General features: G+C 48.3%; 10 protein-coding genes across 10 annotated transcripts; 6 read left to right on the top strand and 4 right to left on the bottom strand.

Annotated features, from left to right (window-relative positions):
- Positions 1-709: 709 nt before the first annotated feature.
- On the top strand, positions 710-2101 carry KY384_003643 (uncharacterized protein; the record flags this gene model as incomplete). Its single annotated transcript, XM_044812157.1, has 3 exons — positions 710-1046; positions 1104-1308; positions 1357-2101. 3 exons carry the CDS (start codon positions 710-712, stop codon positions 2099-2101), a joined length of 1287 nt encoding a protein of 428 aa, XP_044671290.1.
- A 2919-nt stretch (positions 2102-5020) lies between these two features.
- Positions 5021-6205, bottom strand: KY384_003642 (uncharacterized protein; the record flags this gene model as incomplete). The annotated part of the gene is made up of 2 exons (XM_044812156.1): positions 5021-5948; positions 6003-6205. Coding segments are annotated over 2 exons (1131 nt in total), but the record flags the coding sequence as incomplete, so codon positions are not given.
- Positions 6206-6933: 728 nt separating this feature from the next.
- SER33 (D-3-phosphoglycerate dehydrogenase 2) lies at positions 6934-8427 on the top strand (the record flags this gene model as incomplete). The annotated part of the gene is made up of 3 exons (XM_044812155.1): positions 6934-7036; positions 7085-7256; positions 7317-8427. The coding sequence occupies 3 exons, from the start codon at positions 6934-6936 to the stop codon at positions 8425-8427; spliced, it is 1386 nt and encodes a 461-aa protein (XP_044671288.1).
- A 647-nt stretch (positions 8428-9074) lies between these two features.
- Positions 9075-14136, top strand: KY384_003640 (uncharacterized protein; the record flags this gene model as incomplete). The annotated part of the gene is made up of 6 exons (XM_044812154.1): positions 9075-9209; positions 9279-9411; positions 9461-9650; positions 9700-13552; positions 13605-13678; positions 13731-14136. The coding sequence occupies 6 exons, from the start codon at positions 9075-9077 to the stop codon at positions 14134-14136; spliced, it is 4791 nt and encodes a 1596-aa protein (XP_044671287.1).
- Positions 14137-14629: 493 nt separating this feature from the next.
- On the top strand, positions 14630-15423 carry RPL23A (60S ribosomal protein L23A; the record flags this gene model as incomplete). The annotated part of the gene is made up of 4 exons (XM_044812153.1): positions 14630-14657; positions 14808-14866; positions 14943-15235; positions 15336-15423. The coding sequence occupies 4 exons, from the start codon at positions 14630-14632 to the stop codon at positions 15421-15423; spliced, it is 468 nt and encodes a 155-aa protein (XP_044671286.1).
- Positions 15424-15739: 316 nt separating this feature from the next.
- KY384_003638 (uncharacterized protein) lies at positions 15740-16129 on the bottom strand (the record flags this gene model as incomplete). The annotated part of the gene is made up of 2 exons (XM_044812152.1): positions 15740-15909; positions 16009-16129. The coding sequence occupies 2 exons, from the start codon at positions 16127-16129 to the stop codon at positions 15740-15742; spliced, it is 291 nt and encodes a 96-aa protein (XP_044671285.1).
- Positions 16130-16627: 498 nt separating this feature from the next.
- On the bottom strand, positions 16628-17135 carry KY384_003637 (uncharacterized protein; the record flags this gene model as incomplete). The annotated part of the gene is made up of 2 exons (XM_044812151.1): positions 16628-16705; positions 16731-17135. The coding sequence occupies 2 exons, from the start codon at positions 17133-17135 to the stop codon at positions 16628-16630; spliced, it is 483 nt and encodes a 160-aa protein (XP_044671284.1).
- Positions 17136-18727: 1592 nt separating this feature from the next.
- Positions 18728-20179, top strand: KY384_003636 (uncharacterized protein; the record flags this gene model as incomplete). The annotated part of the gene is made up of 1 exon (XM_044812150.1): positions 18728-20179. One exon carries the CDS (start codon positions 18728-18730, stop codon positions 20177-20179), a length of 1452 nt encoding a protein of 483 aa, XP_044671283.1.
- Positions 20180-20758: 579 nt separating this feature from the next.
- Positions 20759-21373, bottom strand: KY384_003635 (uncharacterized protein; the record flags this gene model as incomplete). Its single annotated transcript, XM_044812149.1, has 1 exon — positions 20759-21373. The coding sequence occupies one exon, from the start codon at positions 21371-21373 to the stop codon at positions 20759-20761; it is 615 nt and encodes a 204-aa protein (XP_044671282.1).
- An 852-nt stretch (positions 21374-22225) lies between these two features.
- KY384_003634 (uncharacterized protein) lies at positions 22226-24654 on the top strand (the record flags this gene model as incomplete). The annotated part of the gene is made up of 5 exons (XM_044812148.1): positions 22226-22330; positions 22381-22406; positions 22741-23371; positions 23506-24209; positions 24270-24654. The coding sequence occupies 5 exons, from the start codon at positions 22226-22228 to the stop codon at positions 24652-24654; spliced, it is 1851 nt and encodes a 616-aa protein (XP_044671281.1).
- Between the last annotated feature and the right edge of the window lie 1096 nt (positions 24655-25750).

Below are 25750 nucleotides of genomic sequence, written 5' to 3'. Positions count from 1 at the left end.
AGCATCTTGGCGATACAGCAATGGTATTACTTGAGCTCTACTCAGTAGCAGCCGCGGTGATGCACCATGTTTGCGATGATGCGAGCTTTGGCACGTTCGGAACGTCATCAGGGAGCTCTCTGAAGCCAAGGTTGCGTCATGACGCTTGTCGTTAGTGGGTCTGAGCGAGCGTCAGTCCTGGGCAGAGTACGATCCATTGCCTTTACTATTTCACCTTTCAAAGTCTACCCCCCGAAGTGGTTACGTTGCTGCCATGATATTGCCCTACTCAGTTGTTTGAAGTCTGGCGCTTTCCGTGATAGCTGTTCGGAAGTATGCTGCCGGCGGATAGCTTTCCCCAGACTCCCGCATTGGTGGCATGTGAGCATCCGAGGCCCAAGCCTGTCCGTCCCTAAGGTACCTTACCTTACTGACGTTTTAGCGGCATCTTCCCGGCGTTGATAGGCGCGATTGGTAGCTTGACCCTTACCAAGGCGCGGTAATTGCTCCCTTATCAGGTCGGCCAGGAACTCGCCGGTGCCTTTCCCACCCTTCTGATAGTGACCTTCCTATTTGGCCCTGGAAACGGATCCTGCATTCACGGAATTGCCTGTACCAACGCAGGATCTGCCCTTGACAGATCGGCCATGGCCGAATCATATAAGACCCTGTCTGCCTTGCTCAGGTACCCGTTAATCCATCTTTCTGGGCTCACCCATATCAGAGCAAAATGCATTGTGTCTGCATTGTCCAACAGCTGCTGGCGGTAGTAACTCTGCTCCCTATCGTCATTGCTAAGCCTGTTCGTGAGAATGTACGTCGGTGGGGTACGAAGATTGCTCCCAAGGTCTTCATCATCTCAATGGTACATACCCTTGCTCCCTCGGCCGTGGGAGCTACTGAGCTGATCTTGATCAAGTTTGATCCTGAGGCCGAGGTCTGGTACGGCATCGGCGAGTTCAATGTACTAGAGCAAAACATTACTGTACCTGGACTATCTCCATTGTATCAAGATGTACATTGTACTGGCAACCATGACGTCTGTCAAATCACGATCGGCGAGAGCGGTGTGTAGCTCCTTGGTCCAGGAAATGAAGGTCACTTTGCTAAACGTTATTCCCAAGAAATTAATGCTGCCACGAGCGTTACTGCTTTAACATTCTCGTCTCTTTTCGATCTCACTAAAACCTACTTCTTGGTTGCGGGCATCGCTGGTATCAACCCTAAGGAGGCCACACTTGGCTCAGTAACTTTTGCGAAGTATGCAGTTCAGGTTGCGCTGCAGTACGAATTTGATGCCCGATCCATACCAGATAATTTTACCACCGGGTAAGTGAAAGGGCATCATTTGTCCAAAGCCACCATTGATATTCTTAGTTACGTACCATTGGGGAGCGAAAACCCCACACAGTACCCACAAAGCATTTATGGCACCGAGGTTTTCGAGGTGAACGAGGACCTGCAGCAGCTGGCGGTCGGCTTTGCAAAGGCCGCTGCACTCAATGATTCTGACGACGCGAAAGCTTACCGAGCAAATTACGCACAGACCAATGCGTATGAAGCTGGCAGTCAGGTGCCCAGTGTGGTCGCCTGCGATGTTGCGACTTCAGACGTGTATTACAGCGGTACCTTGCTCAGCGAGGCTTTCGAGAACACCACCAAACACTTCACTAATGGCAGTGGGACATATTGCTCTACGGCGCAGGAAGATAACGCTACGCTTGAAGCTCTTCTCCGCGGAGACATCTTCAACGTGACGGATTACAGCCGCATTATCGTTATGCGGACGGCATCGGACTTCGATCGACCCTACGCTGGTGAACCTGACACGGTCAATCTCTTCTACGCGGAGCAAGGAGGTTTTGAGCCGGCGATTGCAAATATTTATCTGGCAGGTATCAAGGTCGTAGAAGGCATTCTCAACGGCTGGGGCAGTACATTTGAGAAGGGTATTCCCGCCAGTAATTACCTCGGGGATATCTTTGGCTCCTTAGGAGGATCGCCCGACTTCGGTCCCGGATCGATGTTTAACAACAATCCAGTCACGAAGAGGAGCGAGTGGAAACGCACTGTCAAGAAGAGCAAGCGTGGCAATGCCGTCGGACGTGATTCTACAAGCTAAGAGCATGGTGCATAGGTAAGGATCATGATCGGTGGTACTAACGCCCAAGGAACGACCTGCAAATCGGCGGCTATAAGTGGGGCGGGCGAGTCATGCTCGATCTGAATGTTCTTAAGCTTTCCTATAGAGTGCTGGAATGATCTACCCCACCCGCTGCCAGTCTCAGGTCCCAAACGGCTGAGGTGCTACTCTCTGTGGGGGTTGTGGTCTTAAGATGACCAATATGGCGTCTGCCTCTGTTGTATATTTTCATGCGCCTGACTGGGACTGTTTCTAAAATTTTCATTCGATGTTGAAGCGCTCACTTCAAGTATGCTGCTAACAGGCAGGCGCTCTTTTCCTTTTTGCAAGACTGACTTCATTTTAGAAACCAGCGCGCCATGGTCTAAATTAAGTCGTTGCTGTGTAAGCAAAGTCTTGCTTTCTTGCATTGTTCCCTTTTCGACGTACTAGCGGGGTCATATGACGAGAGAATCTTAGATTTTGCTTCACGTGCGCCACTGCAGATATTTGTTCATGGTAACATACGGCAGGTTCGTCGTTTCTGGCCTTTAGTCGCTCCCTTGATCCTTTGAAAATCATCCCTATTGCGCTTCAAATATGCTCAATCAGCTCCCTGTATGAAGTACTAGATGCCATGGAACGCTCTCCCCGACAAAACCTTCCGAACTTCGTGCAGATAGACTGTGGCAAGCAACATGTTCATCACGCGTGGTCCGCCTCATCACCCCATTCTCAGATCAGGCGGAATCTCAGCCCACCGATTCCGCTTTATCCACAGCCCTCCTAGAAACGTCCTACTGGTGCGGTCTTGGTGCCCGTGCTTCAAGTGATATGGTGAGATGGCAATAAGTGCTGAATCGGACAGCGGTTTAAAACGGACTCTGGAATCAAGCGGCTGTTGGACGAGGGGCTTGAAGAGAGTGAGGGTTGTGAATGCGAGGAAAAGGGGAAGAGGATGGTGAACATGCATTGTATGGTTCAACAGCGCGGTGACGAGCAGGCTTAGGACGTCTACAGCTTGAATGATTCTTGCTCTAGTGTCAGAAAGTTTGAGGTGGAGTATATATATATCAGCAGAGATGGCGTGAGGTCTTCTCCCCACGCTAATAATCCATCACGTGCTGAATTCGGTCGAGTCTCACGGCGTTCACGCAGGCGAGTCGTTCGGAGAGCGAGTCAGGCATCAAGCCCATCCTGGAGCATGCGGGTTGAAACCATTAGCACACACCCATTTAGAATGACCTAATGTGATGCAATGACCCACCTTAGTAGCAAACAGTTTGTGTAGTCATGTGGTGAGAAACATGTTAAGCTTGCATGGGTCTCTTGAACATGCGTGTGCAAAATTGGAGTGGGAAGATGAGAATGGAATACTGCCGATTAGTTCTCCATACGCCGCATATGTGAAGCATTGCCTGTTCCTTAAGCGCTACCATGAATGAACATTTAAGTGACACAAACAGGAACGGCTCACGATGCTTGGCATTGCTTGATCATCGAGCCAATCGAAATCCTTAATGAGATTGGAGGCTAGAAGAAAAGTCAAGAAAACACCGCGGCGCCTCCACAGTCAAATCGTCGATAGACCCTGGCCCTTGATTTGGGAGTTCGAGTACGAGTGGTAAAGAGAACAAAGAATGTATGAGGCAGATAAGGCAGAAAGAAAAACGCTCAGTGACACGGACTCGGGAGGCAGAGCTCGAAATATCTAAATTCTAAAGACAATGAAAATGCCGGGAGGGGGAGAAATAATTCTTTCTGTAAATCTGCAATGGCTTCAGAAATAAAACCTTCCTACATGAACATTAAATGCCTAACCATACGCAATCTCATACATTCAGTCCATCCATCCATTGCCGTACATGCTTTGGCAAGAATACCCAAACGGTCCCAATAGTCGCCAAGAATGAACAAACAAGGACAAGCATCCAATCAAATGCTTTTTCGGTCTTGCTTAGCTGTTCCCCGAAAAGCTTCAGATGGAATGCTGCCGGAAGAACAATGCAAATGCTGAACGCCATCGCTGAGCCCATGAGTCCCATTACAACGTCGAAAGATGGAACTAGAATTGCTAGTAAAACAATGAGTACAATGATTGAGAACCTGATGATAGCGCGGAAAAAATTGTGGACGTATTTTGACGTCAAAGGTAGCTCGGAGGTTGTTCGGTGAGTTGAAAGTGAAAAATAGTCCTCGAAGATGACCACAATAGGGCGGGCACTGTGGTGTAGACATCAACATAAGTTCTAGTGAGATCAGAGTGATCTCAGCTACTTACTTCAATGGCACTTTCGTGATGGGGATGATCGCGATAAAGACAACGATGCAGATAGAAATTGCGTGCGGGTAGTCACTGATCCGGAGAATGTTGGACGTCACCTCGTCTAGAATATGTCTTCCGAACATAAGGTAGCCGGCCACTGCTATAGCAACATCTATTAGATACGTGAATATGTACGTGACATTGACAGCCTTTGGGTATCTGGCAGGATGCCGCATGTCTCGGTAGATACTAGGGAATACACTGTGGCCGCCCTGCACAATAATTCTGGGGTCAGCCGTACTCTTCAAGGAGGGTAGTAGAAGGATGACAGCACGTCTCTAATGCTCAAGCCCCAAAGACATGCCTGACCAATCCCCTCATGAGCGCGACAGAGACAATGATTGGAAATGACGAACCCATGGAGACATCAGGATACCGAGACTTAGAGGCAGGTCAGACCAGCGTACGGGAAATAGAGTCATAGAAGATGTTGCGGGTTCTCGTAGCGAGCCAGGTGAGTGGGGCTTAGTAAAGCCATCGAAAAATATTAGAGTCACGATACCAAGGCAGCTTAAGATTCCCAGAACGCTAGTGAAGCTGAGGAATCGTAGGGGTACGAAGCTTAATGGCAACAGTATCAAACCGCAAACAACCTTCCACCCAACTATTTGCCATCCAGGTATGAGAGCATTGAGGCTGTCTGCGAAGAGTACCACCAAAGCCACACAAGCAGCTAACAACTCAACGGAAAAGAGCAAGCCCACGGCGATCCGGGCTTTTGATCCGAATGCCTTCCATGCTATGTCTGAAAAGGTAACCAGGGAATGATCCAGATCCAGGCATTTAGCCAGGAGGCGGGCGGTGTGTCTTGTTACAAGCGCAGCAAGCATGAGAAAGATCATTCCAATGAGCCAACCGGATTGCTTGAGACCAAGGGGTAGACTCAGAAGGCCGACGCCTATCAAGACGTTGACAGAATTGAAGACTGTTTGCGGTAGGGTAGACTGGCCCACCACAATCTGGATTCTTTTACCGTCTTTGTGTTCTAGGATTTTTATGAGAAGGGGTTCCTGCTCTTGCTCTAACATTTTACTTTCATCCTCAGGCTGATCGTAGTGATTTATTAGAGACCGACGAATCAAGGACTCATTTGAACGTGAAGGAAGAGACCCGTACACCCCTCCGTGGCTCGACGAGAAGGGGGATATCAGATGAGGTGTTCGCTCTAGAAAATTGTTACTCCTGAGGGAAGAATGGCTGACTGAGAGCGGCGTGTTCGTCTCGTCCCCTTGCTTGAGGGGTGCGGATGCCTCGTCAATGGCGGACTCGGAAACATTGCCTTGTTGTTGCTCTAGCTGCTGCCGTAGCAACGATCTCGACTCCGCGGGTGAAGGGAGTTTTCCTGATCTCTTGGACCCCAGTGACTCCTCCTCGTCTTCAGATACAACGAATGATGGTTTCCTCTGCGGTATCTCCGCAAACCCAGCCGCTCGTGACCAAGACCGCGCAAAATTTTCAAAGCTGTTGACTCCTCCCGCATGGGTCAAGGAGTTGAATCTCGTCGAAATGGAGGATCTTGAGCTGAGAACTTGTCAGTAGCCTGCAAGGTGTATGAAAGTCCAAAGCACAACGCACGTTTGACGCCGCAGCCCATCTGCAGACTGTGCACCACCGTGGCTCGGTCTCTCAGGGTTCAAGAAGTCATGCGGGCCTGCTCCCGTTGGGGTAGTATCAAATTGTACGTGACTTCCCATCGAGCCCGTTGATCCTTGTCGAGGGGACCGTCCATATTCATACTCCTCCCAGTTAGTTGGAATCCCTGGGCGTGGTTTCGCCATGGTAGCTTGCACTATCGGGCTTGGCTCCTGATGGACAGGACGGATCTTCCTGAAGCCATACCAAAGATTCCAGGTAGTAAACAGCAAACAGCCCGGGATCAAGAGAGCCAAACTGAATCTGGAGCGACAGAGAAAGAGAAAACCCGGTGATGCTCTACAGCCTCAAAGACTGAAGCGAGCGACGGCGCAAACACCAACGAGTCCGATCGGACAATTCTTGCTTTGATATGGGGAGAGTCATTGTCGAGCGAGATGTCAATGTCATTGATGGTGTGAAAGTTCCACGCATCTGAATGGTGTATAAGCTAGGAGAAAGCCCCCCTTCCCCTCTCCTACACTTTCTGCGGGTTGATAAGCTTCCAGCCAATCATGGCGGTAGACGGCTGAAGCTTTGGCTTGACACCCTTTCGTGTGCGCGCAAGCTAGAAAAGGCACAAAACTGCTGTGACTTCCTTCATGTAAAATCCAATTGTGGTCTACAGAGAGGGGAGTAGTCAAGATTGTCGATGAGTCTTGAGAATCCCCTCCCCGAGTTCCTCTTACCTAAGCGGCTTTTGGGCCTCACTAGCTCCAAACGTCATTTTGCCCGGCGTCAAAAGTTTGGTGGGGGTGATTGGGAGACGAGGGAGAGTCACCGAGAAAGCATTCATATATTACTCGCGCTCTCGTTCTGCGGTGTATGACTCACTCCGGTCCTCCCAACTACCAGGAGCACGAAGTAGCACATCATGGACTCAGCAGCCGACGATCACGGTCTTGACATCGATCCCCCCATCGTAGAGCTTGCAAGGCGTGTCTCTTCCAGCCTCGACCTGTCGTCTTCGCCTCAAAGTACATTTCAATCACATTCCTGGTCAAGAACTGGGGGCTTCTCAAGAGCTTCCACCATGGCTTCCATCAAGCAGCTCAAGCCTTTTAATACAGAAGATATCAAGATCTTGCTCCTTGAAAACGTGAATACGACCGGGGTGGATTTATTGAAGGAACAAGGCTACCAAGTTACGACGATGAAATCTTCGCTCGGTGAAGACGACCTAATCGAGAAGATACGGTGGGGTAACGCAACAGGCCTTCGTTCCTCCTATGCTCTCAACTGACCTGTGTTGTGTAGCGATGTTCACGTCATAGGCATTCGATCGAAGACGAGGCTCACACCGAGAGTCCTCCGTGAAGCAAAGAACTTGATCGTTGTTGGCTGTTTCTGTATTGGTACAAACCAGGTTGATTTAAAAGCAGCGGCTGAACACGGCATCGCGGTCTTCAACTCGCCTTTCAGCAACTCTCGAAGTGTTGCGGAGCTTGTAATTGGAGAGATCATCGCACTTGCAAGACAGCTTGGTGACCGCTCGAACGAGCTTCATAGAGGTCAATGGAACAAAGTCAGCGCTGGGTGCTGGGAGATACGAGGCAAGACATTGGGCATAATTGGATATGGTCACATTGGAAGTCAGCTTTCTGTACTTGCCGAAGCGATGGGCATGACGGTCATCTATTATGATGCCATCAATCTCATGTCGCTTGGGAAAGCCAAGCAGGTCTCGACGCTATCGGAACTTCTCAAAGAGGCGGACTTCGTAACGTGTCACGTTCCCGAACTTGAAGAAACCAAGAACATGATCGGTCAAGAGCAATTTAACGAAATGAAGAAGGGAAGCTATCTGATAAATGCCAGCCGGGGCCTTGTCGTTGATATACCCGCGCTGATTGACGCAATGCGAGCTGGCCAAATTGCTGGTGCTGCACTAGATGTCTATCCTTCCGAGCCAGGAGGGAATGGTGACTACTTTGTGAATGACCTGAATTCTTGGGCTGAAGACCTCAGAAGTCTGAAGAATCTCATACTCACGCCACACATTGGAGGAAGCACAGAAGAAGCCCAAAGCGCGATTGGTATCGAGGTAGCACAGGCCTTAATCAGGTACATCAACGAAGGCGCCACGCTAGGCGCCGTCAACCTGCCTGAGGTTGGCCTTCGTTCTCTTACAATTGATGAGCCCGATCACTGCCGAGTAATCTATATACATCGCAATGTGCCGGGTGTCCTTCGGACCGTGAACGAAATCTTGTCGGCACACAATGTCGACAAACAAATAACAGACAGCACCGGTGATGTTGCATACCTGATGGCAGATATCAGTAAAGTGAACAGCACTATTATTAAAGATCTTTATCAGAGATTGGAGAGTGTCAATTCCCGCATCAGGACGCGAGTCCTGTACTGAGAGCTTTGGTTTGCTTCAACGTTATTTGGACCTACCGGAGGTTACTGGTATCACTGACGCCTGAGTCTAGATGATGAGTGAGTGAGTGAATGCAAAGACGCCTTCAACCCTTCAAAAAAGTAATCATCTGGGATTTGACCATATTTACACTATTAAGACTATTCAACGAGTTTTATGATGGCGATGATGCATGGATGAGGCCTATGCACAGCGAGAGTGGGTCCTCAAGTCTCAAGAGTCATCGATATAAATATCATCCTCGTAATCTTTATATAGGAGTCTTCAAATTGTCTCTGTAAACTTGTCAAAAATTGCAAATCACTTGCATTTGATCTGAAAGTTTTTAGAAGTAGAGTGAATTACCCCCGGTCGGAACCACTCCCGCCATTTGGTGCCCCTTTGGCCTAGTGCCACTTTTTCCCAAACGGCCGCTACAAACCTCCTGGCTGCCCTGAGGACGATAACAATCGACTATCCATTTCGCATTCCTATGCTTTACACGAAAATGGCTCAATGTCCCTTATCACTGCAGCGTTGCCTCCACTGAACGCTTTCCCGCAACCTCCCACCCAAACCACCTCCACGTTGCTGTCGACTCGGTCGTCTTTTAGCAGGCTGGCGGAGGAACACAGTCCACACGTCGTCCCATGGCACATAGTTACGATGTGGGGACAAGGGCATGGCAGCCCGATCCTACAGAGGGTTGGGTGGCCTCTGAAGTGGAATCGAAGAAAGTTCAGGGGGACAAGGTGACCCTATTGTTCCAGCTCGCAAATGGCGAGGTGAGATTTTTGGATCATCCCCTGGCGCTCGTGATCTTCTTTGAGGCTGATGAACCTGCAATTCAATAGTCGAAAAGCATTCAAACTACCTTGGCCGCCCTACAGGAGGACAGCAATGCAAATCTTCCCCCTCTCATGAATCCCGCTATACTCGAAGCTAGCGACGATCTGACGAACCTATCACATCTTAATGAGCCAGCGGGCATGTTTCATTAATTGCTAGTGAGATTCGAAAGCTGACATCTAGACAGTGTTGCAAGCCATACGGCTTCGCTATTCACAGAAAGAAATTTATACATATAGCGGCATAGTCCTAATCGCTACGAATCCGTTCGCACGAGTCGACTCCCTCTACGTACCTGGAATGGTGCAAGTATATGCTGGGAAGCAAAGAACATCTCAAGCACCGCATCTATTCGCTATTGCCGAAGAGGCTTTCACGTATGGTTCCTTCCGCTTCTGCGGTCCCAGAACGCTGACACAAATTCAGAGATATGCTACGAGACAATAAAAATCAGACAATAGTTGTCTCTGGCGAGTCAGGAGCAGGAAAGACTGTTAGCGCGAAATACATAATGAGATACTTTGCAACAAGAGAATCTCCAGACCAACCCGGAAAGCGCGCGAAGGGAATAGCGGACACAATGAGCGAGACAGAAGAGCAAATATTAGCAACTAATCCGGTAATGGAAGCTTTCGGTAATGCAAAAACCACCAGAAACGACAACTCCTCTCGATTTGGGAAATATATTGAAATATTGTTCGACAACAAGACGGAGATTATTGGTGCTCGCATACGTACATATCTTCTTGAACGGTCAAGACTGGTCTTTCAACCCTTGAAGGAGAGAAACTATCATATCTTCCATCAACTAGTGGCTGGTGCCACAGACGCAGAAAGGCAACATTGGGGTTTGTTGCCGGTAGAACATTTTGACTACCTGAATCAGGGTGGCGCTCCCGTGATAGAGGGTTTCGATGATAAAACGGAATTTGATGCTACGAGGAAATCTCTGAGCACTATTGGTGTCACGGAAGATCGACAGGCGCAAATCTTTGCACTTCTGAGTGCTCTGCTTCATTTGGGCAATGTCAAGATTACCGCTACAAGAACGGACTCCGTCTTGTCCTCAAGCGAGTCATCACTGGTGAAAGCATGCCAGATGCTTGGCGTTGCTGCCGAAGACTTTTCCAAGTGGACCGTTAAGAAGCAACTGATTACACGAGGTGAGAGGATCATGTCGAATTTGACTCAACAACAAGCCCTAGTCGTTCGGGACTCTGTCGCCAAATTCATTTACTCCAGCCTGTTTGACTGGCTTGTTGATAGCATCAACTCAAGCTTAGCAACTGAAGAAGTATACAGCCGTGCAGAGACGTTCATTGGCGTGCTTGACATATACGGTTTTGAGCATTTCGCTAAGAATTCTTTCGAGCAATTTTGTATTAATTACGCAAACGAGAAACTCCAGCAAGAGTTCAATCAGCACGTCTTCAAACTCGAGCAAGAAGAGTATGTGAAGGAGGAGATCGACTGGACTTTTATAGATTTCTCCGATAACCAACCGTGTATTGACCTGATTGAAGCCAAGCTTGGAGTACTCTCCTTACTCGATGAGGAGTCACGTCTACCGATGGGATCCGACGACCAATTTGTGACCAAGCTTCATCATAACTTCGCTAACGATAAATCGAAGTTCTACAAAAAGCCTCGATTTGGCAAGTCCGCTTTCACAGTTTGCCATTATGCAATCGACGTGACATATGAATCCGATGGCTTCATCGAAAAGAACCGAGACACAGTTCCGGACGAGCAGATGGAAGTCTTAAGATCCACATCAAACTTCTTCCTCAAAGAGGTTCTTGACGTTGCGTCAGCTGTCCGGGAGAAGGATACTGCTTCAGTGGCCAATACCAAAGCGGCTTCCGCAGCACCTACGAAGCGCTCGGGAGTAGCAGCGAACAGAAAGCCAACGCTTGGAGGTATCTTTAAATCCTCCCTCATTGAACTAATGAGCACCATAAATTCTACGAATGTCCATTACATTCGCTGCATCAAACCCAACGAAGGCAAAGAATCTTGGAAGTTCGAAGGCCCTATGGTACTGAGTCAACTCAGAGCTTGCGGTGTTCTTGAGACAGTACGAATCAGCTGTGCGGGATATCCCACGCGATGGACTTACGAAGACTTTGCTTTGCGCTATTACATGCTCGTGCCTTCCCAGGGCTGGACATCGCAAGTCAAAGAGATGGCAAATGCTATCCTGAAAAAGGCTCTTGGCCAAGGCGCTCAGAGAGGATTAGACAAGTATCAATTAGGGCTAACTAAGATATTTTTCCGAGCGGGTATGTTGGCTTTTCTAGAAGGTTTGCGGACGAGCAGGTTGAACGAATGTGCCATAATGATTCAGAAAAATCTCAAATGCAAGTATCAGCGGAGGAAATACCTCGAAGCGCGAGGCTCAATACTTCTCCTCCAAGCTTTGGCACGAGGTTATCGAGCTCGACAAATTGCCGAGGAAGACCGCCAGACTAAGGCTGCAACCAGTGTACAAAGGTTGTGGCGTGGTTTCAAGGTTCGCAGAGATTACATATCAGTCATACGGAATGTTATTATGGTCGAAGCTGTCATGAAAGGGTTTTTGTGTCGCAGGAGTCTCATGGAAAGGAGAGTTGGCGACGCTGCTATAGTGATCCAGAGATCTTGGCGTCAACGAAGGCAACTACGCGACTGGAGACAATACCGCCGAAAGATCGTCATCATACAAAATCTATGGCGTGGCAAGCAGGCTCGTCATGGATACAAGAAGATGCGTGAAGAGGCTAGAGACTTGAAACAAATATCGTACAAGCTCGAGAACAAGGTTGTTGAACTCACGCAAGCATTGGGTTCAATGAAAAGAGAAAATAAATCTCTAGTCGAACGATGTGAAGGCTATGAAAACCAACTGAAGTCATTCCGATCACGCAACACGGCGCTCGAATCCCGTGCCCAGGAGCTGCAAGCTGAAGCAAATCAAGCTGGGAGGTCGGCCGCTCGTCTTGTAGCAATGGAAGAAGATATGAAGAAATTGCAACAGACTCTGGATGAGTCAACTGCGAACACTAAGCGGTTACAAGACGAGGGGAGAAGTCTCAAAGATTCCCTCAAGACTACCAACTTAGATCTTGACAAAGCTAGACAGGATGGGATAAATCATGAGAGCGAAAAAGTGTCTCTTCGGCAGCAGCTTGCTGATCTTCAAGATCAATTGGAATTCGCTAAGAGAGCAATGCCCCTTAATGGTGACATACCAAATGGACACGCGATTCAGCCTCAAGCGAGCGGCCTCATCAACTTGGTGAGCTCGAAGAAGCCAAAACGTCGGAGCGCTGGCCCAGAAAGAATTGATCCGGATCGCTTCAGCTCCACCTATAACCCTCGCCCCAGTTCTATGGCTATCACGGGCGTTAACACCCATCGGCAGAATAATTCAGGATCTACATTCAGCCCCGTGCTTGATCAGGTGGAGGACGAGCTCGAGAACATCCTCTCTGACGAGGATGCTTTGAACGAAGAAGTCACCATTGGCCTCATCAGGAACCTCAAGATTCCGGCACCAAGTTCCACACCCACTCCTACCGACAAAGAGGTTCTGTTCCCAGCTTATCTTATTAATCTAGTTACATCCGAGATGTGGAACAATGGGTTCGTGAAAGAGTCTGAGCGATTTTTAGCAAGTATCATGCAGTCAGTGCAACAGGAAGTAACGCAGCATGACGGTGATGATGCCATCAACCCAGGCGCTTTCTGGCTATCGAACGTGCATGAAATGCTGTCATTTGTGTTCCTTGCTGAAGATTGGTACGAGGCGCAAAAGACCGACAATTACGAGTATGACCGGTTACTCGAAATCGTCAAGCATGATCTGGAGAGCCTTGAATTCAACATCTATCATACCTGGATGAAAGTATTGAAGAAGAAACTTCAGAAGATGATCGTACCGGCGATCATAGAATCACAATCACTCCCAGGTTTTGTCACCAACGAGAGCAACAGGTTCCTGGGAAAGCTTCTCCAGAGTAGTAACACTCCTGCATACAGCATGGACAATCTGCTCAGTCTTCTTAACAACGTCTTTAAAGCCATGAAAGCTTATTACCTGGAAGACTCCATCATCACACAGTGCTTGACTGAGCTTCTAAAACTTGTTGGTGTCACTGCATTCAACGATCTACTAATGCGGCGTAATTTCTTGTCATGGAAACGCGGTCTTCAGATCAACTATAACATCACTCGAATCGAGGAATGGTGTAAAAGTCATGACATGCCAGAAGGTACCTTACAGCTTGAACATCTCATGGTAAGTAGACGACGCTATTGGTGTAAGACTTCGTTCGCTCACAATTCTCTAGCAAGCAACTAAGTTATTGCAACTGAAAAAGGCCACCTTAAACGACATCGAGATCATTCAGGACATTTGTTGGATGTAGGTTGAGGCTGCTTGTGATCATAATTCTTCTGCTAATCATAAATGATAGGCTCTCACCAAATCAGATACAAAAGCTATTGAATCAGTATTTAGTCGCTGACTACGAGCAACCCATCAATGGTGATATTATGAAAGCGGTTGCGTCTCGAGTCACGGAAAAAGGCGATGTACTTCTTCTCACTGCTGTTGACATGGAGGATAGTGGCCCATACGAGATTGCCGAACCAAGAGTAATTACTGCTTTGGAGACATATACTCCTTCCTGGCTTCAGACGCCGCGCTTGAAGCGATTGGCAGAAATCGTCTCGGCCCAAGCTGTTGCCCAGCAAGAGAAACTAGGTTTGGATCTGCCGGAACGAACGAATGGAGAGAATGGAGACGCATATCCAGAACCTAACAATCTTGATGATCCAACGCCTCCCTACCAATCTATCGATGGGCTGGAGCGTGGATGAGTTGCTGAAACGACGTTGTTGTATTCTTAAGGACACTGGCGGCATTGGATTTACGAGCGGATGAGCCACTGCTTCGCATATGTGCATTTTGGCCTTCTTGATTGCGAATGGAAATGGTTGGCAACATTGATTTTCCATACCATAATTACTTGAAAACAGAAGCGATGGCGATGGCGCCTGGGTCTACGAAGCTCTATGGGTTGTTTTGTAGCATCGGCGTCTGAAAATATGGCGGCGATGCTGCTAGGACAGCGATACCGCTTTGACGAAGCATGTACAAGACAGGGCATATAATTATGTAGATTTCTGACATGACTTGTTAACTTTCTTTATCGAGTCTTAACAGTCCCCCCAGGAAATATGGCTGTTCGACAATGGCCCCTGCAAAAAGCTTAGCCTAAGGGCATGAGTCTTGGCGCTCGTGGCCCACAAATATGCAATCAATTCGTGAGAACTTTTGGTGACGATCGACGAGCCTTCAAAAACCACAGCAATGGCGCCCAAAGCGGCTACGAAGAAGGGTGAGTCTTCATCTTTTTCGTTGACTTCATGTAGAGCCGCCTCAGCCTCGTGTTTTGAGGATTCCAAAGTTGTGACAATAGCAGCTCTAAGGATGGAGGCCGCACATACGCAGGTTTCCCATAACGTAGACTGATATTCTTTCATTATAGCGCCTATCGGAGGCAAACATAATAAAGCGGCCTCAGCATCCAAAGCCGCCCTTAAGGGCGTAAGCTCCTACCCTTTAAGCACCTCTCCATCTACCTCGCTCCTCCCCGTGACCAAACCCAGATTAATTTCTCCAGGTTCATGCAAACAAAGCACGCAAAATCCGATTTACAACCACCTTTCACCGTCCAAAGACCCTTCGTCATGCCCGCGATCCTAAATATCCTCGAAAATCCATCCCACACGAGCCGCGACTTGACCACCACAAAGTTCTCATTCACCCGCTAAATACGGAGAGCGCGATGAAAAAGATTGAGGAGAATAACACATTGGTATTCATTGTGGATGTCAAGGCAAATAAGCGGCAGATCAAGACGGCGCTGAAGAGTCTCTATGATATCGATGTTGTGAAGATTAATACGCTAGTGAGGTACGTCGTCGCTCCTTTTCTCGTGTGCATTGGATGGCAAGGGAAGGGAGAAAAGCAACTGGCAAGGAAGACTTAGGTGCTGACGAGGATTCGACTTCAGGCCGGACGGAACAAAGAAAGCATATGCGAGGTTGACGACCGACGTGGATGCGCTGGATGTTGCTGCTACGAAGCTGAATATCGTGTGAAGGATTGTAAGCGACATATTCCGAGAGACGCAGATCGTCAATTAGACACAAGTCTTGCGAGCGCTGGCTGTGTCTATCCTTTCAACTGAAATTGTCCATTGCTGCCATCCTCAGGCCGCTTTGGGGTTGAGCGTTCTGTCACCCTTCCACCACATCCTCCTGTCGCAGCTGGATACGCGGATTTCCTGCGCCTCCGCCGCAAATTCCACGCACATCTTATACCAGCTTCTGCATCTGTAATTTACAGACCTTAGCTTGTTCACGCCTACACAACGTATGTACAGCCTGCTTTTCTCTCCCTAATCAAGAAAGATCCTCACATCTTCCCCTGCAACCTCTGCAAATGCCCAATCACAGTTTCGTTTGCATCCATAAATCTTTGCACGCAATTCTCCGTACATGACGTTTCGGTCTTGTCTAACTGTCCGGTTTTGATGCTGCCTGTAATGCACTTTTTCCAGCAGAGATCTGTAAGGTTGTGGATGTCTGGCCGTTGTGAGCGTTAGCAAGGTGCTATGGTACTGAGAATGGTGGAAAGAGGTTAAGAGAGATGGGAGTAACTCGGGCAAACGATGGTGAGCGTACTTTCTTGCATCTTCGCTTTCTCGAACTCATGTGTAAGAGTTTGCGACAGCTCTTTCTTCTCGAAATCACTGAGCTGGGAGATGTCGACCTGGGGAGAGCCCTGACCAAATGATGAGTCCATTTTGTGCTGATACGTAATAGTGAACGGGGATTCTGCGTCAGAAAATGATGCGTGATGCCAAGCTTTTCCTGATGAAGCCATTCGGTATGAACGCAACCTGGTCGTGCTCGTACGTACAGCGGGCGAGATTTAGCATCCTAATTTACTATCATATGAAAGTGAATACTCTTCCTGCGTACATGTTGAAAGATTGTGAAAGATTGTGGATCCTTGGATTACGTGAATACTTCTTAAAAATTGTCCTTCTCTCAAGTACGCTTTGCATTGCGATCCCATTAGTCCGAAAAACGGCGTTCTTTCATGACTTATGTTATCAGATACCAATTGCTTTGCCCCGTCTGTAACATTCTTTTGTCATCCACTTCCCTGTGACTATCTCGGATATGACATCGTATTTTGGGAGACTTCGTGTGAACGCAAGGAACGACCCGAACGTACTATATTAGACTCGACTGCGGAGTTTGAGCGGTCTATCAATGGATCGTATTTTAATGCCGATCAATATTGAGAACCAAGCGCCATGGACCATGTGAAAAGATGCGCGAAGACAATGATGAAATCAATTTTGCCATGAGCCTATGTGCTTATACCATTCTGTTACATGGCCTAAAGCTTTTAGTGCGGTCTCAATTTCCGATTCAGTTCCATCAGCAGACACTTCAAATTCGAACTCTACAAGAAAAATGTAATGCCATGGTCTCTGACGACTCGGTCTACTATTGATACTGGTAAGATTCAGATTATGTTGTTTGAAAATATCGAGTGCCTTGGCCAGTGATCCAGGTGATTCATGGTTGATGCTGAAAGATAAAAGTGCTTTGCACCTGTCGTCTTTAACAAAACGGTCATTGGGAGGGTGCAATCTACTATTCTTAAGGATGAGAAAGCGAGTCGAGTTGTCTTTTTGATCTTGAATGTTCGTGGCGAAAAGGTCTAGGTCGTATACCTCAGATGCTAATTTGCTTGATATAGCGACTGCGGTATTCGAGTCGCTCTTGGCCACCATTGAGGCTGCTTCAGAAGTCGAAGCTACCTCATGATGATCTGCTTTTTTCAGATTTTCCGAGAGATAGGATTGACACTGACCGAAGGCTTGAGGGTGACTATACACATCAGTAATGTGGCGCAGATTCCGGGACGAGTCTCGCATAGGAACCAGTTCAGTCGATGAATGTGAGGGCCTTTGGCCAGCTGCTGGGCTGGGACTGGAATTGTGACCGAGGAGACAGTGATTGATATCCATATAGACCTCGCTCAAGACACCAATATCCTGGTATTCGAGGGTCCTGTCGACGAGACAATCGAGCGTTGTATCGACCGGACCGTTTGAGGAGTTCTCAAACGGGACCACACCACAGCTAGCCACTGACGTTTGGACTGCTTTGAAAACCCCTTCGGCCTGTTGTCAGCACGAAGGGCGTGACTCGATTTGGAGAACAAACCGGGTATAGTTCTTTTCGATTTCAAATCATATTGATCAGTCGCAAAACGCTTGAGAGCTGCCTAGTCAGCAGTCAATGGCAGTTTATATAATGGTCATATTCAAGCGATGCCCTTACTTGGTGTGTATGGGACGCTGGCGGGCCAAGAAAAGCTACGCATTGGGGTTTGGAGGGGGTTGACATGCTGCAATCGCAAGAACAATGCGTGCGAACGATCGTGGGCGTTCAATAGGGCTCAGTCTATTTTGAACTTGCAGGCAAATTCTGGAGATTGTGTGAATCGCTCGTATAGACTGTAGATCAAGCTCAAAGGGGAAAGTCAGAAAAGGGTCAATTATAGTTCCCACATCGGTGGCCTGTCACGACATTAGCCTGCTGTAGGTACTGCAGGGCAGCGCAGGGTACCTGAGGCGCATTGCTGAGGCGAGTCAATCATGATTGTAGGATTAGTCTGCATATGTGTATAGGGGGAGAAACAATAGGCGACCGGTTCAGCGAGCTACGAGAGCTACGAGACCCGAACGCGCCAGGGCACGGAAGCTTGTTCTCATTGATTTTTGGCTGGTCCCTTGATTAGCTGATTAATACACCAGATCGTTGCTGATTAGCCTGAATTAGTTGATGATTTCTCCCTGCTGGATTTTTGGCTTTACGCGGTGCGGACAAAAGCAGGGGCGATAAATTTAGACCCGCGAGAAGGGGCTTCCTTTCATCTTATTCCTGCTGCCATCATCGTCACCGTCGTCACAGTGCTCAGTGCTCACCGGACCCATCGCTTACAATCATCCACAATAACTCTTCACCAATTTATCACTTACTCGCCTTTACTTGATGCTGCATTCCCAAAGTCTGCCGCATGATCTTCAACGCGCCATTGTTTAGAGCAGCTGGATGCTCCCTTACCCCGTCTTCCGCGGCGCAAATACAATACAATCACGCTCAATATGCCTTTGTAAGACTTGTGACTTTCTATCCGAGGCGCGAACATCTGCTGACACACTTGGTTGGCAGTTTTGGAGGTGCGATCAAATCCTTCTGGCATGCGATGACCTCAAATGACCGCCATGCTTCTCATAACTCTCCTTATCGTACCGGACAGCACGTGCCTCTAAATCAAAGTCGACATGCTCCCCTGACCTCCGTCGCAACGAGTGCCATGGAATCACGCCCTGAACTCAATTCCCATTACAACGAAGACTCATCGGCGCAGTTTACGCCCGCACTACAAAACGGCAGCATCCCCGCGCCTGGAACTCCCGGTGCAGGCAACATTGCTCTGCCAGCGTCTCCATATTCTCCTGGAATGCGCTCCAATATGGCGCTACAAAGGAGGCAGTCGAATGAGCCAAATCCTTTTGACAATGTGAGTGCGGGGGAGATACAGATGCAGAGTTTTCAAGAAGGTCTTCCCCCACCGCCGCCCGCACAACATTCATGGAAAAAGATCAATCGCTGGGCGGAGGAGAACTACGAGGAGCTTCATGATCAATTATCAGAAGGAGCTACACAAAATGATGTCAACGAATTGGAACATGAGCTTGATATTTCGCTACCTGTGGAAGTAAGAGAGTCGCTACAGACACATGACGGTCAGGAAAGAGGAGGTCGGCCAACAGGCATCATTTTCGGCTGCATGTTGCTGGACTGCGAGGAGATTGTTCAGGAGTGGCAGAATTGGAAAGTAGTGAACGAAGCGTACCTCTCTCCTCCATCCAGTAGTCACGGAATGCCACTACCAAAAGCATTTGCGGGCCCGTCCTCGTCATCCTTCAATTCATTGTCCCAACAACAATCCGCGAATCCACTTTGGCGACAGCAGCTAGTCGAACGTCAGGATTCGCAACCGCCTAGAGCAGTACAGAAAGCTTATGCTCATCCCGGATGGATTCCGCTTGCGAGGGACTGGGGTGGGAACAATCTTGCTGTGGACCTCGCACCAGGCGCTGCTGGCACGTGGGGCCAAGTCATTATCTTCGGTCGCGATTACGATTGCAAGTATGTGGTCGCCCGGTCATGGTCTGCTTTCTTGGCTATGGTGGCAGACGACCTACAGAGTGGCAGATGGTTTGTCGAGGAAGAGACTCAGGAGCTTAAGCTTAGAGAATTCAAGACTACCAATGTGGAACCCGGATACCTCGACATTCTAAGGTGGAGGATGGACCAAAAATACGGTAGACGAAACAATCGACGAAGGGGTCCCGGACCCGGTTCGCCCAGACATTCAAATGCCAGTGGGTCTCCCTACGGTAGCCCTACAGATGAACGAGGTCGTTCGCCCCAACGGTTTCCCACTCGAGGGCCTCAAGGCTCGGTCACGAGTCCAACCCAGGTTGGAAAGCCAAGTCCATTAGGAATCGTCAGTGAAGAAAACAATCTGCCTAAGCTGGACACGGACGTCAGATCGAAGAAGGAATTCACGCGTCAAGATAGCAACCTGATGGAATTGAATACACCCACAATCGATGATGCCCAGAAACATAAGTCCTTTGTCGATAAAATCCCATCGGATACCTTGAGCAATGCTACAAATGGCTCAAAACGTCCGGCATCCAAAATCACTGGTCTTGGGGTTGACGGTGTTGATGACATGAAGAGCGTCGACATATGATGTAGGTCCAACTTAGTAACAGGGCGTCCACGGAAATAGTATCCATTGGCAAAGTGCTTGTCACCGGATTTGTCATCCACGAACATGCTCTACGATTGTCGAGCGTTTACGGCCGGCGTTCTTTGCGAGACTCAAGAGATTCATTGGGGCTTCTCAAACAGGAAGGTCGATTTTTGAATACATGTGACAAAGCGTGAGCTGGTCACTTTGTACTATTATTACGTACACATGGCTTTCAACGAAAGCATGCATTCTGACTGTAACGGTTATAGTGGCTCAAGCTCCAAAAGCTTGAGCGGGATTAGAAAGAATACCAATTGCAACATCTCTATCAAAGTCCCCATATTGTGCTTGCTGATTACACCCTCACTGACTCGACGGGCTAGTCAGTCGCCACATCTTGCGACTGTCTGTGATGGTAAATCATGTAGCCAGTGTTATCCCTTATGCTTAAGGGCGTGGTGGGTAGTGATTTGATGTCGTGTCTCACCGGGCAAGCTCGGAGCACGTTATCTATTTTCCCATTTGACTTTGGTCTTTGGGTGGAAGCGTCTCGAGCGACACCGCCTCCCGAGCAATTCAATCCCAGTCATCGTCATCTTCATCCCCACCCACATTTCTCCCTGACTGCTTTCTCTCTCCGTGTCCTCCGCTTCCCATACCTAGTCCTTCGACCTCCGTCTTTCTCTCCAATACCCCCACATCGACGAACTTCTCCTCCAGCACTTCAGTCCTGAAATCATCACCCCCACCGAGGCCTTCAAATCCCACGACCCTCTCCGCGCTCACACCACCTACAAATCCAATCACACACGGCAGCACTCTCACCCCCAGCCTGCCCACCAGAAACGGCGCGTCCTCAACCTCCACCCTCAAGAACCTTGCCTCTAGATGCTTCTCTGCCAGCTTTCCTAGATGCCCATCCATGATCCTGCACCTATTGAAATCATCCTTGTAGAAATGAACGATACATTTGTCGTATGTGGGAGAAGTGGTGATCTCGAGAAGGGACTTCTCGGTCGTGATGCGGCAATAGGTGCCGAAGCCCTCTGTGCGGAGGGATTTTTGGTGGGAGAGAGCGGAGGAGAGGGCCTGGATGCGCTTTTCGCGTAGGGCGGAGAGAGTAGGATCGTTCTCGGAGGTAGCTTCGAGAGAAGCGATGAGGGCGTCTTCGTCGTCTGAAGATGCTGACATGGTGATAGTAGGGTGGAAACAGACACAGTGGGGGAGGTGGTAGTTTGAATGCGGCCGAGGGGCACGTTGATGTCGCGGAAAGGAGTTTTGGGCATTGTGTTCGGAGGGCTGCCGTAAAAGCCTCCGCTCCCAAATACGGGTTGGCGTAAGACCTGACTTCAATCAAGACTGAAGGAATGCAATTTTCGGCAAAAGGCATCGAACGTATGGGCCCGTATAGCTGCTGCGATCTGCTTTGTTGACTTACATAAGGACCTGTGTTGACTTTAAACTTTCATAGCTCTGTTTTGTCTAATTTTTTGGTACTGATGTTTGACTTTCCTGGATTCCTGGTACACTTTCAATGAACAATGTCTCGTTGGGCGGCCGTAACTTCTTCTCTGATCCTTTCAACACCAAGTCAACTTATTTTCTATGTCCTTTCGATCATACATCTCAGTTCCTCTGATATAAACAAAGCTTCCCCTTTTTGTACCCTATGTCATACCAACTTACTTGACCGTATTACTAAAATTTGGATCCGACGCATGCCAAAATGTCAGTTGGTGGTGAATTGAGCTGAAGCGAAGTCTGAACTTCAGTAAGACTTTGAATTTTTGCCCTCTTTGTCATGCCTCACTTTCAACATCTTCCCATATGTTCCTCATACCTTGATACACGTTACCAGCCTCACCTACTGTCACGTATGATCATTGATTTGTTTTTCCTGTGACAAGACACTGGACGTCGCTTCATTGCTTTCTGAACATTGTCATTTGGTTTTATCAACAATCATTTCCGGTTTACAATCGCGACTATTCAGCTCCACTCCTGCCCCTAAGCAGATACTGGATTTGACAGTGGCTTTGTATCATGAACGCGAAAGCAAAACCAGGTGCTCTTACTGATCCTGAGCTTCTGGAAAAAATTGACAAGCTTTTCGAACTAAATGTTGGCGAATATGTCCATCTTCCTCAGGTATATGTCTCTCAAATCATGACAAAGGACCAAGTCTGACTGTGACTTAGCTCTTGGTTGTTGGGGACCAATCGAGGTAAGTGGAGTAGCTATCTTGATAGACTATCAACACTAAGCCTAGTAATAGTGGGAAGAGTTTCGTTCTTGAGGGGTTGACTAAAATTCCGTTCCCACGAGACAGTACATTGTGTACGAGATTTGCGACTCAAATCACATTCAGGAGAGCTTCGGAAGACAACATACTTATGTCGGCGATCCCAGGTCAAGACGCATCAGCCGATCATGCGGAAAAGATAAGATCTTGGAAGGTGGATGGACTACAATCACTTGACCGCGAAACTTTCCTTACAATATTACAGCAGGTAAGGAATCGGAGTGCAGTCGTTGATCGCTGCACAAAATTATGAAAGGCAGCCACTGAAGAGAACGCAGGCTGAAGAGATTATGGACCTGCATGAAAGCCTTGGAAGTGGCGCAAAGAGGAGCTTCTCAAACGACATTCTCAAGATTGAGGTATCAGGTCCAAAGGAAGAGCATTTCAGCGTGATAGATGTACCGGGAATATTTAAGCGAGCTACTTCTGGAGTCACAACAAAGGAGGACATTGCTATGGTGGATAAAATGGTGGACGGATACATGGAAAATCAACGCTCAATAATTCTCGCTGTGGTTCCAGCTAATGTCGACGCTGCAACACAAGACATCTTACAACGGGCTGAGGAATGTGATCTAGACGGGCGGCGGACCTTAGGCATCTTAACCAAGCCCGACCTGGTCGATCCAGGTGCAGAGCAGAATATCATGGACATCATCGAGGGGACGAAACAGCGTTTGAAGCTTGGGTGGTGTCTAGTCAAAAATCCCGGTCAAGCCGACTTAGCGAAAGACGACGAGAACTTCGATAGGCACGGCTCCGAGAAAGATTTTTTCAGTACTCGGGAACCATGGTCAAGACTTCCTCGGGATCGGGTTGGGGTGGCCGCATTGCGTACTCGTCTGATGCAGATATTGGGTGAAATGATACACCGGGAGTTCCCCCAGGTTTGTTCTTTAAACTGTCGCAGTATACGTATAAGTTGACGATGAAACAGGTGCGCACGGAGCTGACACGAAGGCTGGGTTCCTGTAAGACGCAGCTCTCTGATCTTGGTCCTCCACGTGTGACGTAAACAGAGCAGTACAAGTATCTGACTAGCCTCGCGTCTAAATATCAGCAAGTTTTGCAGCACGCACTGTCTGCGCATGATCCTGACGACAGTTTGGTCACCTTTTCCGATGAATTACGGCTCATCACGCACTTTGTTAATCGCAATATGGTATTTGCAGATGACATGGCAGCCTGTGGCCAGTCTCTCTTATTCAAAGATGACAAGCCTGAAGTCAGTAATGAGCATGGCAGCAAGATAAACGGACCACAGACTACGCCTGGTGTCATTCAGACACGCCGATGTAAGCGGAAGTTCGATGATCTTGATGACATTCTAAGCCCAGACCGACGTATATCGGAGCCAGATGGGACTAAGAGTATTGATGCATGGCTCGCCGAGGTTCACTACTGCACAAGAGGATTGGAGCTCGGCACTTTCGACTACAAACTTCTAGCCAAAGTATTCCGCCACCAATCCGCGAATTGGGAGAATATAGCATTCGGCTATATTAGCGATATCATTGCTACAGTCCACAGCTTCATCAATGACTTGTTGCAGAAACTTTGCCATGATGATGATAGAATTAGGAAGGGGATTCTAACCACATTAAAGGAGGAGCTTGTCAAGAGATATAAGGATGCTATTCATCACACGGAATCATTGCTGAAAAGTGAGCGAAAGGGTTCTCCAATCACCATGGATCCTTTCTTTTCGGAGCACCTCGATAAAAGGTGAATTGAGACCTGTTCGAAGAAGAGATCAAGCTGACAGCTGTAAAGTCGTCAAGATAGATATCGTGAGCAAATCGAGAAAAATGCTTTCTGGTCTAACAGTCACAACGGCAATGTCGTCAAGATTGACTCACTAGTTCAAATAGCAGCACCAAAAACGAGCAATACAGAGCACGCGATTGCCGACCTCCACGATATCTTGAAGTCATACTACATGGTAGCTCTAAAGCGTTTTGTAGACTCTGTTGTCAAGCAGGCTGCAGATCTTTACTTGATTACAGGAGAGGATACACCTTCCAAGCTATTCTCTTGCAGCTTCGTCGGCGAGCTATCTCCAGACGAAGTAGATGCGATTGCTGGTGAAGAGTCAGCAACGCAGCGGAAACGGTGCAAGTTGAAACGCGACATGGAGAACCTGCAGAAAGGATATGACGTCTTGAAGTGAGGCGATATATCTTGGCTTGAAGAGGTGAAAAAGCGTTGAAACTTGAGAGGCAAAACGTCCACTGATCGGACAAGGGTGGCTTTTGCATGAACATTTTTGATCGTCGTATCTATATTTGTGACTGTTTGCAACGGACTGAAAGGGGTTGGAGATAATATATAATGAGGAAAGTGGTGACGAGCAATTTTTGTGAATAAAGAGGTCCGGATTTTCGCATCAGGGTGTGCTTTACATAACGCCATAATATCACTTACGAGATCTAGCCAGAAGTATGCTACAATAACGCAATCCAACTAATGAACGACGTTGCAACAAAACTGCATATGAAATCCTTATTTTTTAGCGTGTCTCGCGGTTGGCGCGTCTGGGGCTGCACCCTTGGCAGCTTCTCTACCATGAACAGCTTGGCCAAAACTCATTATCTGTTCAGTCGTGACCTAAATGGCGGACGAGCTCCTCAAACAGGCGCAGGATCTCTTCGAAGGCCAAATTGTAGGCTCCTTCTCTTCAACATCAATGCGACCTCCCGTAAACCATCTGATGCTAATCTTCGCAGGACTTCGAAGGCCAGAAGAAAGTCGAGCTCCTATCTACCACCCTACTCATAGTCTCTGGCGTGCGTTTCATCCCTCCACCTTCTGAAGTCCCCCTTTAATGTCCGCTGCTCCCGAATCCTGGCAACTAATAGTAAGAGAACAGGTCATAGCGTTCGCATCTGGCCTCATTCTCCAAAACATCCATGTCACCCTCTGGGTTGGACTCGCAGGCACTGCCCTCACTTTCTTGGTCGTCGTACCACCGTATCCATTCTACAACAGCGCACCGCTGAATTGGTTGCCCGGTGGGGGCGTGGCGAGCAGCTTGTATGAATCGGGAGGAGGTGGAGGGGTGGAGGTTGATGGGCGGACAGTGAGGTAGCACGACAGCGGGATTGGGGGGATATACATTGGGATGAGTGGTCAGGTTTGAAGACGAAGGGAAGAAGTCGAGGAGTGAAATGACATATGGCATGATTTCCTCTATCTGTGCTATGCTTGATTCATGAAGATCGTTTTGATCATGACCTCTTCGAATCATCCTTCTGATGATATTCTCC

This window comes from Bacidia gigantensis (assembly GCF_019456465.1).
Source record: "Bacidia gigantensis strain McMullin 20006 chromosome Unknown contig_180, whole genome shotgun sequence".
Classification (NCBI taxonomy): Eukaryota; Fungi; Ascomycota; class Lecanoromycetes; order Lecanorales; family Ramalinaceae; genus Bacidia; species Bacidia gigantensis.
This window is presented reverse-complemented; position numbering and strand designations above follow the sequence as displayed.